The sequence below is a fragment of the Hyperolius riggenbachi genome, chromosome 9 (assembly GCF_040937935.1).
Source record: "Hyperolius riggenbachi isolate aHypRig1 chromosome 9, aHypRig1.pri, whole genome shotgun sequence".
In the NCBI taxonomy this organism is placed as follows: Eukaryota; Metazoa; Chordata; class Amphibia; order Anura; family Hyperoliidae; genus Hyperolius; species Hyperolius riggenbachi.
In genome coordinates this window covers 113,321,881-113,338,312 of record NC_090654.1, presented here as the reverse complement: position 1 = coordinate 113,338,312, position 16,432 = coordinate 113,321,881, and the positions used below count along the sequence as shown (strand labels likewise).

Below are 16,432 nucleotides of genomic sequence, written 5' to 3'. Positions count from 1 at the left end.
AGGTCATTTTGAAACATTTGGTTTCAAGACTACTCCTCACGGTTTAGGGCCCCTAAAATGCCAGAGCAGTATAGGAACCCCACAAATGACCCCATTTTAGAAAGAAGACACCCCAAGGTACTCAATTAGGAGTATGGTGAGTTCATAGAAGATTTAGCTTTTTGTCACAAGTTAGCGGAAAATGATTTTTATTGGGTTTTTTTTACCAAGTGTCATTTTCCACTAACTTGTGACAAAAAAAAAATCTTCTATGAACTCACCATACTCCTAACGGAATACCTTAGGATGTCCTCTTTGTAAAATGGGGTCATTTGTGGGGTTCCTATACTGTCCTGGCATTTTAGGGGCCCTAAACCGTGAGGAGTAGTCTTGAAACCAAATTTCTCAAAATGACCTGTGAAATGCTAACGGTACTCATTGGACTCTGGGCCCCTTAGCGCAGTTAGGATGCAAAAAAGTGCCACACATGTGGTACCGCCGTACTCAGGAGAAGTAGTATTATGTGTTTTGGGGTGTATTTTTACACATACCCATATTGGGTGGGAGAAATATCTCTGTAAATTGACAATTGTGTGTAAAGAAATCAAAAAATTGTCATTTGCAGAGATATTTCTCCCACCCAGCATGGGTATGTGTAAAAATACACCCCAAAACACATTGTACTACTTCTCCCGAGTATGGCGATACCATATGTGTGACACTTTTTTGCAGCCAAACTGCGCTAAGAGGCCCACAGTGCAATGACTACTTTTAGGCTTTACAGGGGTGCTTACAATTCCGCACCCCCCAAAATGCCAGGACAGTAAACACACCCCATAAATGACCCCATTTTGAAAAATAGACACTTCAAGGTATTCATTGAGGGGCATGTTGAGTCCATGGCAGATTTCATTTTTTTTTGTTACAAGTTAGCAGAAATGGAAACCTTTTTTTTTTTTTTTTTTGTGACAAACTGTCATTTTCCGCTAACTTGTGACAAAAAATAAAATCTTCTATGAACTCACTATGCCTCTCAGTGAATACTTTGGGATGTCTTCTTTCCAAAATGGGGTTATTTGTGGGGTATTTATACTATCCTGGAATTTTAGCACCTCATGAAACATGACAGGTAGTCAGGAAAGTCAGAGATGCTTAAAAATGGGAAAATTCACTTTTTGCACCATAGTTTGTAAACGCTATAACTTTTACCCAAACCAATAAATATACACTGAATGGGTTTTTTTTCATCAAAAACATGTTTGTCCACATTTTTCGCGCTGCATGTATACAGAAATTTTACTTTATTTGAAAACTGTCAGCACAGAAAGTTAAAAAAAATCATTTTTTTGCCAAAATTCATGTCTTTTTTGATGAATATAATAAAAAGTAAAACTCGCAGCAGCAATCAAATAGCATCAAAAGAAAGCTGTATTAGTGAGAAGAAAAGGAGCCAAAATTCATTTAGGTGGTAGGTTGTATGACCGAGCAGTAAACCGTTAAAGCTGCAGTGGTCTGAATGGAAAAAACAGCGCTGGTCCTTAAGGGGGGGGTAAAGGCTGAGTCCTCAAGTGGTTAAGGGGGGGGGGTAAAGGGTGGGTCCTCAAGTGGTTAAGTACAAGTACATGAAGGCTAGTTTTGTGACAGCAAATCACAAATGCACTCTGATTTCTCTATCTTACACCATGTGCTTTGGCATGATTTTCGTTTGTTTTGATGTGATTGCATTTGCTTTCTGATGATTTGATTAATAAAAATAAATGAATACAGGAAAAGTGCTAGAAAACTCAGTGTTTTGTCTGCAATTTTCCCACACTCCTCTCTTATAAGGGCCCGTTTCCACTATCGCGGTTTCCGCCGCGATTCCGCAGTTTCCCCGCACATGAATCGCACGGGGAAACTCTGCCATAGGGAATAACGGCGCCGCGGCCGAATCGCTTGCGGGAGCGATTCGGCCGAAACCCCCCGCAGAATTTGCGGCGGAGGCTGTGAATCCCATAGCTGTGCATGGCACGGCTCATGGGATTCGCCTGCAATCCCGTCCACCCGCTCAGTGCCGGCGTGCGTCTGCGAGACGCACGCCGCACTAGTGGAAACGAGCCCTTACACAAAAGCCTGCACTTAGGCCCAAATTGCCTTAATGGAAAAGTGTGACAGTGATTTACATTATGCTGCTGCTATCTAAATTCTTGCAGATTGCAAATACAGTAGACTCATAGTAATCGCTGATATAGTAAACTCCGTCAGGTCCCAGCAAACGTGTCTGTCTAAATATACAATGTATGATCAGTTCTGATATTGCAAACTTCTAATATGGTAAACTACTTTTCCTGGTCCCTTGGAGTTCACTATAAAGGGATTCTACTGTAGTCCGCAAACATGGTGAAAAGTCTATAAGCATTATCAATCAGAGCAGAGTCGGCAATGAACTGAAGTTTCTGGCTGTGCTTACTATTTGTCAGACTAACCGGCTGTGAGCTTGAGAGGTCACCGTCAATGGGATTAATCTTCTTGTATGTAAACTTAATGCAAATTACATGTAGCATGGAAATGGGCCAATCTAAACTATCAGGAAGTGCAGGTGACTGGCCTAATACCAAACGGTATACAATGTTCATGCAATGAGTGGTTATTGCTTATCTCCACGGAGGAACCTGATGCATGAGAGTGCTCTTGCCTGATACAGGAAACCGCATTATAGATGATGGACGATGTCGTTTGTCATTTTCATCATACATTACTGAGAATTTCATACGATTTGTGTACCAGATCTAATATGCAGCACAGTGGCGTAGCAGTCGCATTGCAGCGCTGGGTCCCTGATTCAGATCCCAGCCAGGTCAACATCTGCATGGAGTTTGTATGTTCTCCAAGTGTCTGCGCGGGTTTCTTCCGGGAACTCCGGTTTCCTCCCACATCTCAAAAACATACAGATAACTTAATTGGCTTACCCCTAAATTGGCCCTAGACTACGATACAAATATAGATATGACTATGGTAGGTATTAAATTATGAGCTCCTCTGAGGGACAGTTAAGTGATAAGACAATATACTCTGTACAGCGCTGCGGAAGATGTTGGCGCTATATAAATACTAAATAATATGCAGAATTTTCAATTGTAGATTTCAGTAATCCAAATACTAGTGGAGTAAGCCGTAAATCTGAAAGCTATTTTGCACTACTTTCCTAGCAATATTAGTGTGTTTCTGGGCGCATGCGTGGAGCTCCGGGACAATCTACCCGCAGTGCTGCTTGCAGTACACGTTTATCACTTGTGCCGGGATTCTGGAGGGATCACATCTGTCCAGAACAATATGTATGCCACACAAACTAGACTTCTATGCACTTATATTGTTACAGGTATAGTCTATCTATGAGTTATACAATACACCCTGGCAAACAGTCATCCATGTTATGCAGTGTTCCCCAACCCTGTCCTCAAGGCCCACCAACACTGCATGTTTTGTATATAACCACAGAGGTAGGTAATCAGCTCTGCTGAGACACTAATGAGCCCACCTGTGCATGTTTGTGGTTTCCTGCAAAACATGCAGTGTTCTCCCCAGGATCAATTAGGTGGGCGCACCGCCCGGGTGAGGTAAGCCCCCCGCCCGGGTGTGTCACACGCTGGGCTCTCTCCTCTGTACGAGTGCTTTCCAGCAGGCTCGTACAGGTATTGGCTCAGCTCGGCGGTAGGCGGGACCATCTGACTGCAGCGTGCTCTTCCAGGAACGAGGCGCATACAAGCAGTCAGTCACAGAGAAGGGACTCTGGTGTCTGTGAAGCTATAAAGGCAGGGCAGACTACGGCCGTTTGGCTTTGTAATTCGCAGCCTCCTTTCCTCCTCACAGCTGCGTCATTAGGTCAGTTCAGTTGTCTCTCTCCCTCCCTCCGAATGTGTATCCGTAATTACTTGCCCCTCTCTGTGAAATATACGGCACTTGTGTTTAGAAGACTAGAGAGGAGTGGGGAGTGCAGGTGTGGTGAAATTTTTTGCAACTTTATCAGATTTTGCAACCGGTTGCACTTATTTATAGGTATAGCTATCAGAAAGCGCAACCTAACCATTGACTTTAACCTATCTGTATCAGAAAATGCAACCCAACCAAACCCTATTCTCACACAGAACCCTCCCCTCTTGCTCAACTAATAACCCCCCCTGGAGGGAACAATCCCCCATCTTGCTCAAATTAATAACCCCCCCTGGAGGGAACAATCCCCCCCTCTTGCTCAACAAATAACCCCCCCCCCCCCCCTGGAGGGAACAATCCCCTTTCTAGCTCAATGGGATCTGTGGTTGCAAAAAATTACAGGGGTGTTAACAGAGAGGAGCCACGCCTACACAGTCATACACTGTCCTCTATGGCAAGTTGCAAAATATGATGGGTAGCAAAATTTTTCACTACACCGGCAATCACTCTCCTCCTCCCCCGGCTGTCACAAGACGTACGGGGCAGCTGCGGACTAGTTGCATAGAGAGGGGATGTTTTGGCTGCCTGGAGAACTGAGCTCACTGACAGCAGCACTGAAGAGAACAAACCTGATCAGAACAGATACAGGAAAAACACATGTAGCTGGCAGCTCAGCTGTGACCTCAGTTTGCGCACACACACACAAAAAAAAATCTGTCCTGACGTTTATTCTCCCCTCCCCCCCTTCCTTTTTAACCCTAAGGATACAATAATAAACCTGTGAAATCACAAGGGCCAGCATGTCCTATCAGACCATGCTGCACTTTGCATTTTCACACACACAAAAAACACAGTTCTTATCTGTGTGAATTTGTAGCTTCTCAGAGTAATCTGTAGAACATGGACATGCAACACGATTCCTGATCGAATAAATGCATTCAGCCGGAAACAATCGATGGGGTCCAAACAACAAGGAAAACTTTATCAATCAGATGAATGGTAGAGGAATCAACCGCAAAACCATTGACTGAATAATTGTGTTCGATCAGTATCATTAACGATGCCCAATACATATAGCTGTATAGCTCTGGACATGTGTTAACTATATGATGTCTGTTTCACCTGCACTGTCAGACGGATTTCTGTAGCTGCAAATATAACAAAAAGCACTGTTCACTTTAAAGTGTACCAGAGCTGAAAATAGTAAAAAGATTTAAGCCCAATCTACACTATAAGATTCTTTGTGTGATTCGATTACGATTCTATTTACGATCCGATTAAATCCGACATGTCCGATCGGGATTCGATTTGATTTAATTCGCTTTGCCATTGCAAAACAATGGCAAATCGAATCCCGATCGGACATGTCGGATTTAATTGGATCGTAAATAGAATCGTAATCGAATTGTACAAAGAATCGTATTGTGTAGATGGGGCTTTATACATACCTGTGGCTTCCTCCCCAAAATCTTTTTACTATTTCTTAAAGCACGCCTGAAATGAGAGCCATATGGAGGCTCAGTGTTCTCCCCAGGCTCTTTTGGCCACATGCTCCACCCATCTAATTTTGGTGAGCACCCGGCTGACATCAGCTTGTTTCCTCCTCCTATGCTGTGAGCAGAGTTGCGTCAGCCCTGCATTCCCCCGGTTGTGCCCCACCCGGCTACTTTTTCATGCCACCCGGCTGAAAAAAAATTCTGGGGAGAACACTGACATGTACTGTTGGTGGGCCTTGAGGACAGGGTTGGGGAACTCTGTATAAATTGCATGTGAACAGGAATGTTTTACCACAATAATTAAATATGAATATATACTCAGGGCTGTGGAGTTGGGAGTCGAGGAGTTGGAGCAATTTTGGGTACCTAGAGTCTGAGGTCTCAAACTGAGGAGTCAGAGTTGGATGATTTTTGTAGACTCCACAGTCCTGATAAGAATTAGACTAAGGAGTTGGAGTCTGAGTAATTTTGAGTACCTGTAGTCGGTACAAAAATCATGCGACTTCACAGTTTATGAAACCAACTCCAAGCCCTGTATATGCTGTATGGCTACTGGAAGATCTTGCTCATTGCATCTATAGAATATTAAATACACTTTCTTATTGAATAGCACAAGTAATTCTAAAACTTGAAGTATGTGCCGGTATTTCTGTAGTATTGTAGTATGTTACACTTTTGTGTAATATTCCTTTACCAATCACATGTACTGTATATAGATCTATTACACAGGGCAGCTTGCTTAATAATTACGGTATGCATATTTGATGACATATGGGGGGGGGGGTGATTCTACCATTACCAGTATCACTGCTGTAAGGATTGTATATTTTTATGTCACACTTAGATGTTAAAGTACTGAATCTGTGTACCCTTTAAAGCAATAAACAAACTCAAAATCCACTAAGTGGCCGAGTGGTTTTATTTTTAGACTTTGCAGGGAGTCAGTAAAGTTTAAGTTACAGCACATAGCCTTGACTGCTCCTCTATGGGCATGGACTGATGTGAAAGCAATACTCATTGTACTGAACAATAGCTGAACAGAGTCGGTGGTACTTTTTATATACAGTCACAGCTCCTATTTGATTTCCCAAATAAAGGCCAGAAAAAAGGGAAGAGAAACATTACCTCCTACAGGTATTTTGTATGTATAGCAGGCCTGAGACCCACTACAGATCGCTGTCGCAATAAGGGCTGGTTCGCACTGAGCGATTGGGCTCAGTTTGCCGATTGCCAGCAATGAGCAGTGATAAAGCAGTGTCACCTTATGAGGGTGTTCTTGCTGCAGCGTTTAGATTTTTAGAAAATCGCAATCGCTAAGCGCTTAATGATTTATAGTGTGATCTAAGCCTCACTCAGCATTTTTTGCTAGCGTTTTCAGCAGCTATTCCCTTCTGGTCACTGGGTAACAGCAGGATAACCAAAATGACTCCCTATTGTAATCTCAACTGGGGAAACGCTCCCACATTGATTTTTTTTCATCAACGTCTGCAAAAAAACAGAATAGGTAACAGATTAACAATATCTTAATTTAAACTTGATGGACTCCCGAGGCGAAAAGCGAAATCTATCCTTAATAACCTGCAGCTTTTTCCAGCTGATAGACGTCATTTGGGTCCCTCCCCGCAGCTCCGGTCCTCACTGGTGTCCCACTGGCCACCTGTAAAGATCGCCAACCCATCATCGGGTTGTTGCTTCTTCTTCGCGCGCATGTACAGAAGCATCAACCTGCCAATGGGTCAGCAATCCTTATAGGCGGTAAAGACAGACTTAGCTTTTTGCCTCGAGAGTCCTTTAACACAGGGTTTCTCAACAGGGGGTACGCGAGACCACTGCAGGGGGTACGCACAGTGACTTGTGTTACCTTCCTTTCATTCCTCCTGCTTGGAGCTGCTATTTACAGCTCCCCCTCCAGCTCCATGCAATGCCGACAGCTAAAGTTTGCTGATGAGATAACAGCATTGTCAGTGAAGATAGGAACTATTGCAGTACCGCCTCCCCCCACTTTCAGGCATAATGAGCACGTCCAGTGCCCCTCCCTAAGGAATGTGAGGAGGAGAAGAGGTGAGAGATACACACACCACGCGCTGCAATACCGGAGACAGTGCCAGCGTGACAGAGCAGCGTGAGTGAGAGACAGTGTATGTATGTGTGTCTGTGTACGTAAATTGCCTGTGTTATCATCCACTGCCAGCCTCAGCCAGCACCTTCACCCATCTCTTGCCACCCATCACCCTCTGCCAGCCTCAGCCAGCACCTTCACCCATCTCTCACCACCCATCACCCTCTGCCAGCACCTTCACCCATTTCTAACCACCCATCACCCTTTGCCAGCCTCAGCCAGCGCCTCACCTGTCCCTGAAGCACCCATCACCCCCTGCCATCCTCAGCCGGCACCTTCACCAATTTCTAACCACCCATCACCCTTTGCCAGCCTCAGCCGGCGCCTCACCTGTCCCTCCAGAACCCATCACCCTCTGCCAGCCTCAGCCAGCACCTTCACCCATCTCTCACCACCCATCACCCTCTGCCATCCTCAGCCGCCACCTTCACTCATTTCTAACCACCCATCACCCTTTGCCAGCCTCAGCCAGCACCCTCACCTGTCTCGAACCACCCATCACCCTCTGCCAGCCTCAGCAAGCATCCTCACCTGTCTCACCCTTCACCCTCTGCCAGCCTCAGCCAGCACCCTCACCTGTCTCAAACCACCCATCACCCTCTGCCAGCCTAAGCTGGCACCCTCACCTGTCCCTCAAGCACCCATCACCCTCTGCCAGCCTCAGCCAGCACACTCGCCTGTCTTTCCCACCCATTACCCTCTGCAAGCCTCAGCCGGTACCCTCACGTCTCTCCCACCCTTTACCCTCAGCCAGCCTCAGCTGGCACCCTCACCTGTTCCTCAAGCACCCATCACCCTCTGCCAGCCTCACTCAGCACCCTCTCCAAAGCGCGCGTGTGCACATGCAGTCGCCGGGGGTACTTTGCAGAGATGGAGTAGCAGTAAGGGGTACTTCATTTAAAAAAGTTGAGAAACACTGCTTTAACACACAAATAAAAGAAGCCTTTTGTTTACATTTTGCCCAGAGCCCTCTTTAAACTTGTCCAAGAAACACACAAAGTTAAAGTGCTAGCAGTCATTATTGTCAGTTATTTTATTCAAAGGGGAGCAATTCTGAAGAAACATGGGACATTATGAATAGTTTTGTTTAGGAAAAGTGAGAAGGCATATTTTCCTTTTACAAGTACATGTCTCTGCCTTGTTCTTCCAACGCTGTAAAAAGATGTTTTCGCCAAAATGTTTTAGAGTCTCTGATTGCAGATGTTGGCAACATGGACAATTTTCAGATACTTCCTGCAGATAGTGATCCGGCAGTATCTTACTCCGGTGGTGTCGCTGTGCTGCCACTCTCAATCCACCAGAAGGGTTTGTCTTGCTTGTGCCAGCTAGCATGCTTTGAGCTCATAACCTATTAAGCATCGCTGGAGGCAAAGGTTAATACAAGTCCACCTAAGTATTGCAGTTCATTTCACATTGTGTACAGGTTCTCATTTAAAATGGACAAATAGAAAATAAAAAGATCCTCTAGATGTGCTGGTGGCTAATTATTGACCAGTCTAAGCTACCCCACGAGGCATCCAGATGTCTTCAACGTACTCTAAAATCCGTCTTACAAACCTAAGTTTCTATGCAGCTATAGTTAAAGCATCTTCAATGCTGGAAATGTTAAGTGCCGCGGCAATACAGGATTTATCACTCCAATTAATGTAGGTTGTTACACAGAAAGAGAACTACACTCCAAACTAAATTCACAAGTAAGTAGCCAAGGATCAATCTGCAGCTGACTTATAACTACAGTTTAGCAGCTTTATCAGCAGTTTTGCTTGTTGCTTTTCTTTTGCTGTGCCCAAAGGCGGAGTTTCAGACCATTTTTGCAGCCCGGAATCACAGGGAAGTGACTTTCGGATAAAAGCTTGACGCAACATCCTCCCCACGTATTATACGTTTCTTATTCCAGGTAACGGGGAGTGAAGCAGTTATATTATTCTAAAGAGCAGTGTAAACATATTAAACCACTATATATAGGGGAAAAGTGAATTCTAGTTTATTAGTTTAACGTTAAACCACTGAGTCAGTGAAGTCAAATCGACAAGAATCCTATCTTCAAAGTGTGTAAATGGAGTAACAATAGTGTAAGTGTCCTTTTTTTTTTTTTTTAAACAAAATTCCATTAAAAATAAAATCTCAGTTCATTTCTTGGGATTGTTAAGAGCCCTCGGGCTTGTTAAATATAAATACAGCAAGTATAAATTATTTAATAATTATTTGTGCCAATCTGATTCCCTGGAAAATGACATGGCTTCAAGTCATTTTCAAAGCTCTTCTAAGTGAAGATGAAGAATCACACCTCATGCCGATGACTTGGGACCATAAACCACATCACTTCCCTTCACAGACAATGTAACAGGCAAACGGGAGCATCCGTGATGGGGGAAAAAGGTTTAACAAAGTGCAACACCACGTACGGCAAGTAGTGGTTTAATATCATTCAGTCTATCTTAGGCCTATCTAACATTCCAACACACACTCACACGCCGAAGTCTCCACCCTAATCTGATCTTTCCCTAACGTGTAACACATTAGTTAGCAGTGCACCTTCTTACCCACGTATCGGAGTACCGAACCTACTGTTGGATAAAACAGCATGTTTAAGACTTTTGTCGTTTATGAAGATGTCCTCCCTTGTTTGTAAAATAAAAAAATACAAAAATGTAACTTCAAGCTTAGCTTTAAATAATCTGAGCAATAATAAAAACAATAGTAAAAAAATAAAGCAAAGGGAAGTAAGCTGGATGGGTTTCAGTATGAGAGTAGTTGGCACTAGTTAGTGTGTGGTATCCAAACATCCAGTCTTGATAAAGAGGGCAGCAGTGACGGGACAGCCTCGCCGTTAGAGGGCTAGAAGTTAGATTTCGAGTGTCCAAATATGCAGATGGGGAAGTGTTTGACATGAGACGACCACTGTGCAGCGAGCTGGAAGAACTTCACATCGTTCCATTCCACACCATCTATTATAACTGAAAAAGGGAGAAGTGTAAAGGACAAGAAAGTAAAACAACTTCGTAATAATCTAGAATGCTTAAAACTTTTTACTCTAGAAATACACATTTAACACTCTTTTTGTTTATCTCTAGTTATACTTGGTCCCGAGGCTGGATTTACCATAAGGCACTGTAGACACATGCCTACAGGTGCCTGATGATGGAAAGGCGGCCCACTCCCCTCCCCAAGTGCCTCTCTCCCACCTTTCCTATCCAGAGTCCCGAGAAGAATGTAAAATGAGAGGTTACTCAACCAGGTCTCGGCAGGCCAGATCTCACTTCAGTCAGGGGCACCTTTAGCTACCTAATATTTGGGCACCTCGAGCTACTTAACCACTTGAGGACCTAGGGCTTTCTACCCCTTAAGGACCGGCCACTTTTTTTCCATTCAGACCACTGTAGCTTTCACGGTTTATTGCTCGCTCATACAACCTACCACCTAAATGAATTTTGGCTCATTTTCTTGTCACTAATAAAGCTTTCTTTTGGTGCTATTTGATTGCTCCTGCGATTTTTACTTTTTATTATATTCATCAAAAAAGACATGAATTTTGGCAAAAAAATGATTTTTTTTTCCCCCATTTTCAAGCATCTATGACTTTTCTGACCCCCTGTCATGTTTCATGAGGGGCTAGAATTCCAGGATAGTATAAATACTCCCCAAATGACCCCATTTTGGAAAGAAGACATCCCAAAGTATTCACTGAGAGGCATAGAGAGTTCATAGAAGATATTATTTTTTGTTACAAGTAAGCGGAAAATGACAGTTTGTGACAAAAAAAAAAAAAGTTTCCATTTCTTCTAACTTGCGACAAAAAAAAATGAAATCTGCCACGGACTCACCATGCCCCTCTCTGAATACCTTCAAGGGTCTACTTTCCAAAATGGGGTCATTTGTGGGGTGTGTTTACTGTCCTGACATTTTGGGGGGTGCTAAAGGTGCTCATTGGACTTTGGGCCCCTTAGCGCAGTTAGGCTGCAAAAAAGTGCCACACATGTGGTATCGCCGTACTCAGGAGAAGTAGTATAATGTGTTTTGGGGTGTATTTTTACACATACCCATGCTGGGTGGGAGAAATATCTCTGTAAATGACAATTTGTTAATTTTTTTTACACACAATTGTCCATTTACAGAGATCTTTCTCCCACTCAGCATGGGTATGTGTAAAAATACACCCCAAAACACATTATACTACTTCTCCTGAGTACGGCGATACCACATGTGTGGCACTTTTTTGCACCCTAACTGCGCTAAAGGGCCCAAAGTCCAATGAGTACCTTTAGGATTTCACAGGTCATTTTGAGAAATTTCGTTTCAAGACTACTCCTCACGGTTTAGGGCCCCTAAAATGCCAGGGCAGTATAGGAACCCCACAAATGACCCCATTTTAGAAAGAAGACACCCCAAGGTATTCCGTTAGGAGTATGGTGAGTTCATAGAAGATTTTATTTTTTGTCACAAGTTAGCAGAAAATGACACTTTGTGAAAAAACACAATTAAAATCAATTTCCGCTAACTTGTGACAAAAAATTAAATCTTCTATGAACTCGCTATACTACTAACGGAATACCTTGGGGTGTCTTCTTTCTAAAATGGGGTCATTTGTGGGGTTCCTATACTGCCCTGGCATTTTAGGGGCCCTAAACCGTGAGGAGTAGTCTTGAAACGAAATTTCTCAAAATGACCTGTGAAATCCTAAAGGTACTCATTAGACTTTGGGCCCTTTAGCGCAGTTAGGGTGCAAAAAAGTGCCACACATGTGGTATCGACGTACTCGGGAGAAGTAGTACAATGTGTTTTGGGGTGTATTTTTACACATACCCATGCTGGGTGGAAGAAATACCTCTGTAAATGGACAATTGTGTGTAAAAAAATCAAAAGATTGTCATTTACAGAGGTATTTCTCCCACCCAGCATGGGTAGGTGTAAAAATACACCCCAAAACACATTGTACTACTTCTCCCGAGTACGGCGATACCACATGTGTGGCACTTTTTTGCACCCTAACTGCGCTAAGGGGCCCAAAGTCCGATGAGTACCTTTAGGATTTCACAGGTCATTTTTGTTTCAAGACTACTCCTCACGGTTTAGGGCCCCTAAAATGCCAGGGCAGTGTAGGAACCCCACTAATGACCCCATTTTAGAAAGAAGACACCCCAAGGTATTCCGTTAGGAGCATGGTGAGTTCATAGAAGTTTTTATTTTTTTGTCACAAGTTAGCGGAAATTGATTTTAATTGTTTTTTTTTCACAAAGTGTCATTTTCCGCTAACTTGTGACAAAAAATAAAATCTTCTATGAACTCACCATACTCCTAACGGAATACCTTGGGGTGTCTTCTTTCTAGAATGGGGTCATTTGTGGGGTTCCTATACTGCCCTGGCATTTTAGGGGCCCTAAGCCGCGAGGTGTAGTCTTGAAACCAAATGTCGCAAAATGACCTGTGAAATCCTAAAGGTACTCATTGGACTTTGGGCCCCTTAGCGTACTTAGGGTGTAAAAAAGTGCCACACATGTGGTACCGCCGTACTCAGGAGAAGTAGTATAATGTGTTTTGGGGTGTATTTTTACACATACCCATGCTAAGTGGGAGAAATATCTCTGTAAATGACAATTGTTTGATTTTTTTTTACACACAATTGTCCATTTACATAGAAATTTCTCCCACCCAGCATGGGTATGTGTAAAAATACACCCCAAAACACATTATACTACTTTTCCTGAGTACGGCGGTACCACATGTGACACTTTTTTGCAGCCTAGGTGCGCTAAGGGGCCCAACGTACTATTCACAGGTCATTTTGAGGCATTTGTTTTCTAGACTACTCCTCGCGGTTTAGGGACCCTAAAATGCCAGGGCAGTATAGGAACCCCACAAGTGACCCCATTTTAGAAAGAAGACACCCCAAGGTATTCCGTTAGGTGTATGGCGAGTTCATAGAAGATTTTATTTTTTGTCACAAGTTAGTGGAAAATGACACTTTGTGAAAAAAAAACAATAAAAATCAATTTCCGCTAACTTTTGACAAAAAATAAAATCTTCTATGAACTCGTCATACACCTAACAGAATACCTTGGGGTGTCTTTTTTTCTAAAATGGGGTCACTTGTGGGGTTCCTATACCACCCTGGCATTTTACGGGCCCAAAACCGTGAGTAGTCTGGAAACCAAATGTCTCAAAATGACTGTTCAGGGGTATAAGCATCTGTAAATTTTGATGACAGGTGGTCTATGAGGAGGGGAAAATTTTGTGGAAGCAGGGTGGCCTTTTAGATGACAGGTTGTATTGGGCCTGATCTGATGGATAGGAGTGCTTGGGGGGTGACAGGAGGTGATTGATGGGTGTCTCAGGGGGTGGTTAGAGGGGAAAATAGATGCAATCAATGCACTGGGGAGGTGATCGGAAGGGGGTCTGAGGGGGATCTGAGGGTTTGGCCGAGTGATCAGGAGCCCACACGGGGCAAATTAGGGCCTGATCTGATGGGTAGGTGTGCTAGGGGGTGACAGGAGGTGATTGATGGGTGTCTCAAGGTGTGATTAGAGGGGGGAATAGATGCAAGCAATGCACTGGCGAGGTGATCAGGGCTGGGGCCTGAGGGCATTCTGAGGGTGTGGGCGGGTGATTGAGTGCCCTAGGGGCAGATAGGGGTCTAATCTGATAGGTAGCAGTGACAGGGGGTGATTGATGGGTAATTAGTGGGTGTTTAGGGTAGAGAACAGATGTAAACACTGCACTTGGGAGGTGATCGGACGTCGGATCTGCGGGCGATCTATTGGTGTGGGTGGGTGATCAGATTGCCCGCAAGGGGCAGGTTAGGGGCTGATTGATGGGTGGCAGTGACAGCGGGTGATTGATGGGTGGCAGTGACGGGGTGATTGATGGGTGGCAGTGACAGGGGGTGATTGATGGGTGATTGACAGGTAATCAGTGGGTTATTACAGGGGAGAACAGATGTAAATATTGCCCTGGCGAATTGATAAGGGGGGGTCTGAGGGCAATCTGAGCGTGTAGGCGGGTGATTGGGTGCCCGCAAGGGGCAGATTAGGGTCTGATCTGATGGGTAACAGTGACAGGTAATGATAGGGGGTGATTGATGGGTAATTAGTGGGTGTTTAGAGGAGAGAATAGATGGAAACACTGCGCTTGGGTGGTGATCTGATGTCGGATCTGCGGGCGATCTATTGGTGTGGGTGGGTGATCAGTTTGCCCGCAAGGGGCAGGTTAGGGGCTGATTGATGGGTGGCAGTGACAGGGGGTGATTGATGGGTGGCAGTGACAGGGGGTGATTGATGGGTGATTGACAGGTGATCAGTGGGTTATTACAGGGAAGGACAGATGTAAATAATGCCCTGGCGAATTGATAAGGGGGGGTCTGAGGGCAATCTGAGGGTGTAGGCGGGTGATTGGGTGCCCGCAAGGGGCAGATTAGGGTCTGATCTGATGGGTAACAGTGACAGGTGGTGATAGGGGGTGATTGATGGGTAATTAGTGGGTGTTTAGAGGAGAGAATAGATGTAAACGCTGCGCTTGGGAGGTGATCTGATGTCGGATCTGCGGGCGATCTATTGGTGTGGGTGGGTGATCAGATTGCCCGCAAGGGGCAGGTTAGGGGCTGATTGATGGGTGGCAGTGACAGGGGGTGATTGATGGGTGATTGACAGGTGATCAGGGGGGATAGATGCATACAGTACATGGGGGGGGGGGGGGGGGTCTGGGGAGAATCTGAGGGGTGGGGGGGTGATCAGGAGGGAGCAGGGGGCAGGGGGGGGGGGATAAAAAAAATAGCGTGGACAGATAGTGACAGGGAGTGATTGATGGGTGATTAGGGGGGTGATTGGGTGCAAACAGGGGTCTGGGGGGTGGGCAGGGGGGGGGTCTGATGGGTGCTGTGGGCGATCTGGGGCGGGGGGGGGGGAGAAATCAGTGTGCTTGGTGCGACATAGGGTGGCTGCAGCCTGCCCTGATGGTCCCTCGGACACTGGGACCACCAGGGCAGGAGGCAGCCTGTATAATACACTTTGTAAACATTACAAAGTGTATTATACACTTTGTATGCGGCGATCGTCGGGTTAACATCCCGCCGGCGCTTCCGTATGGCCGGCGGGATGTTGCGGCGGGTGAGCGGCGCCAGGCGGAGGATCGCGTCACGGATGACGCGATCTCTCCGCCCATGCCCCTACAAGGACCGCCGCCATTTGTCTATACGGCGGTCCTTGCGGGGTGCACTTCCTGGCCGCCAATTGTATATACGGCGGTCGGGAAGTGGTTAATACTAGGACTGGCTACCTACCTAATACTAAGAGGCAGCTGTAGCTACATATGACAGGCAAAGGAAGTAAAGGAGAAGTGACAGCTGGACCAGCCAGTACACTTGCGGTGCGGTTCGGTGGGGGTTTGTAGTTTGGAGGGTGAAGTTTAGGGTGCCAGGACATCTGTGCCTATAGGCTCCTGTGATGTCAATCCGGGCCTGCTAGGTCCACATTCTATGTCTAGTCTAACTATTGTAGACTAATATGGCCTCGTTCACATGGAAAGATTGTCTGACATTTTTCACCATGGCTCAAAATTCCCTTAAAAAACAAAGGTGTTTAATTGTGAGTGGTGTTGCTGCATTTGCCTTGCCAGCACCTCCTAAGCGTTTGCTGCCCCCTGAAATGCTGCATGCAGCTGACTTTACTGCTGTGTAAACATAATGCATCTTACCATATAAACCATCCAACGTTACCATTGGTTTCTATACCTAACATTTCCAGTACGTTGCAACTTAACCGCCCCAGTGGTAATACCAAATTAAGCTTGGGTAACTTATGCTGCATACACACTTGAGATAAAAGTCTCTGGAAAAGGCAAGATCACAGACCAATTTTACCCCATTCCATGTAGTATGAGACCCATACTCTACAGTCTATTCTATGGAGCTGCACTCCCCATCAGATAAAATCTTTGC

At 45.0% G+C, this 16,432-nt stretch overlaps 1 protein-coding gene across 4 annotated transcripts in view; it reads right to left on the bottom strand.

Moving 5' to 3' along the window:
• Positions 1-8,503: 8,503 nt before the first annotated feature.
• The window catches only part of PACS2 (phosphofurin acidic cluster sorting protein 2), a 200,192-nt gene continuing 192,263 nt past the window's right edge, over positions 8,504-16,432 (bottom strand). For all 4 annotated transcript variants that reach the window (XM_068253370.1, XM_068253367.1, XM_068253368.1 and 1 more), the window contains one exon: positions 8,504-10,460. In XM_068253370.1, coding sequence (XP_068109471.1) covers positions 10,342-10,460 — 119 coding nt within the window. In that variant the 3' untranslated portion in view covers positions 8,504-10,341. The remainder of the gene's footprint in view (positions 10,461-16,432) is intronic.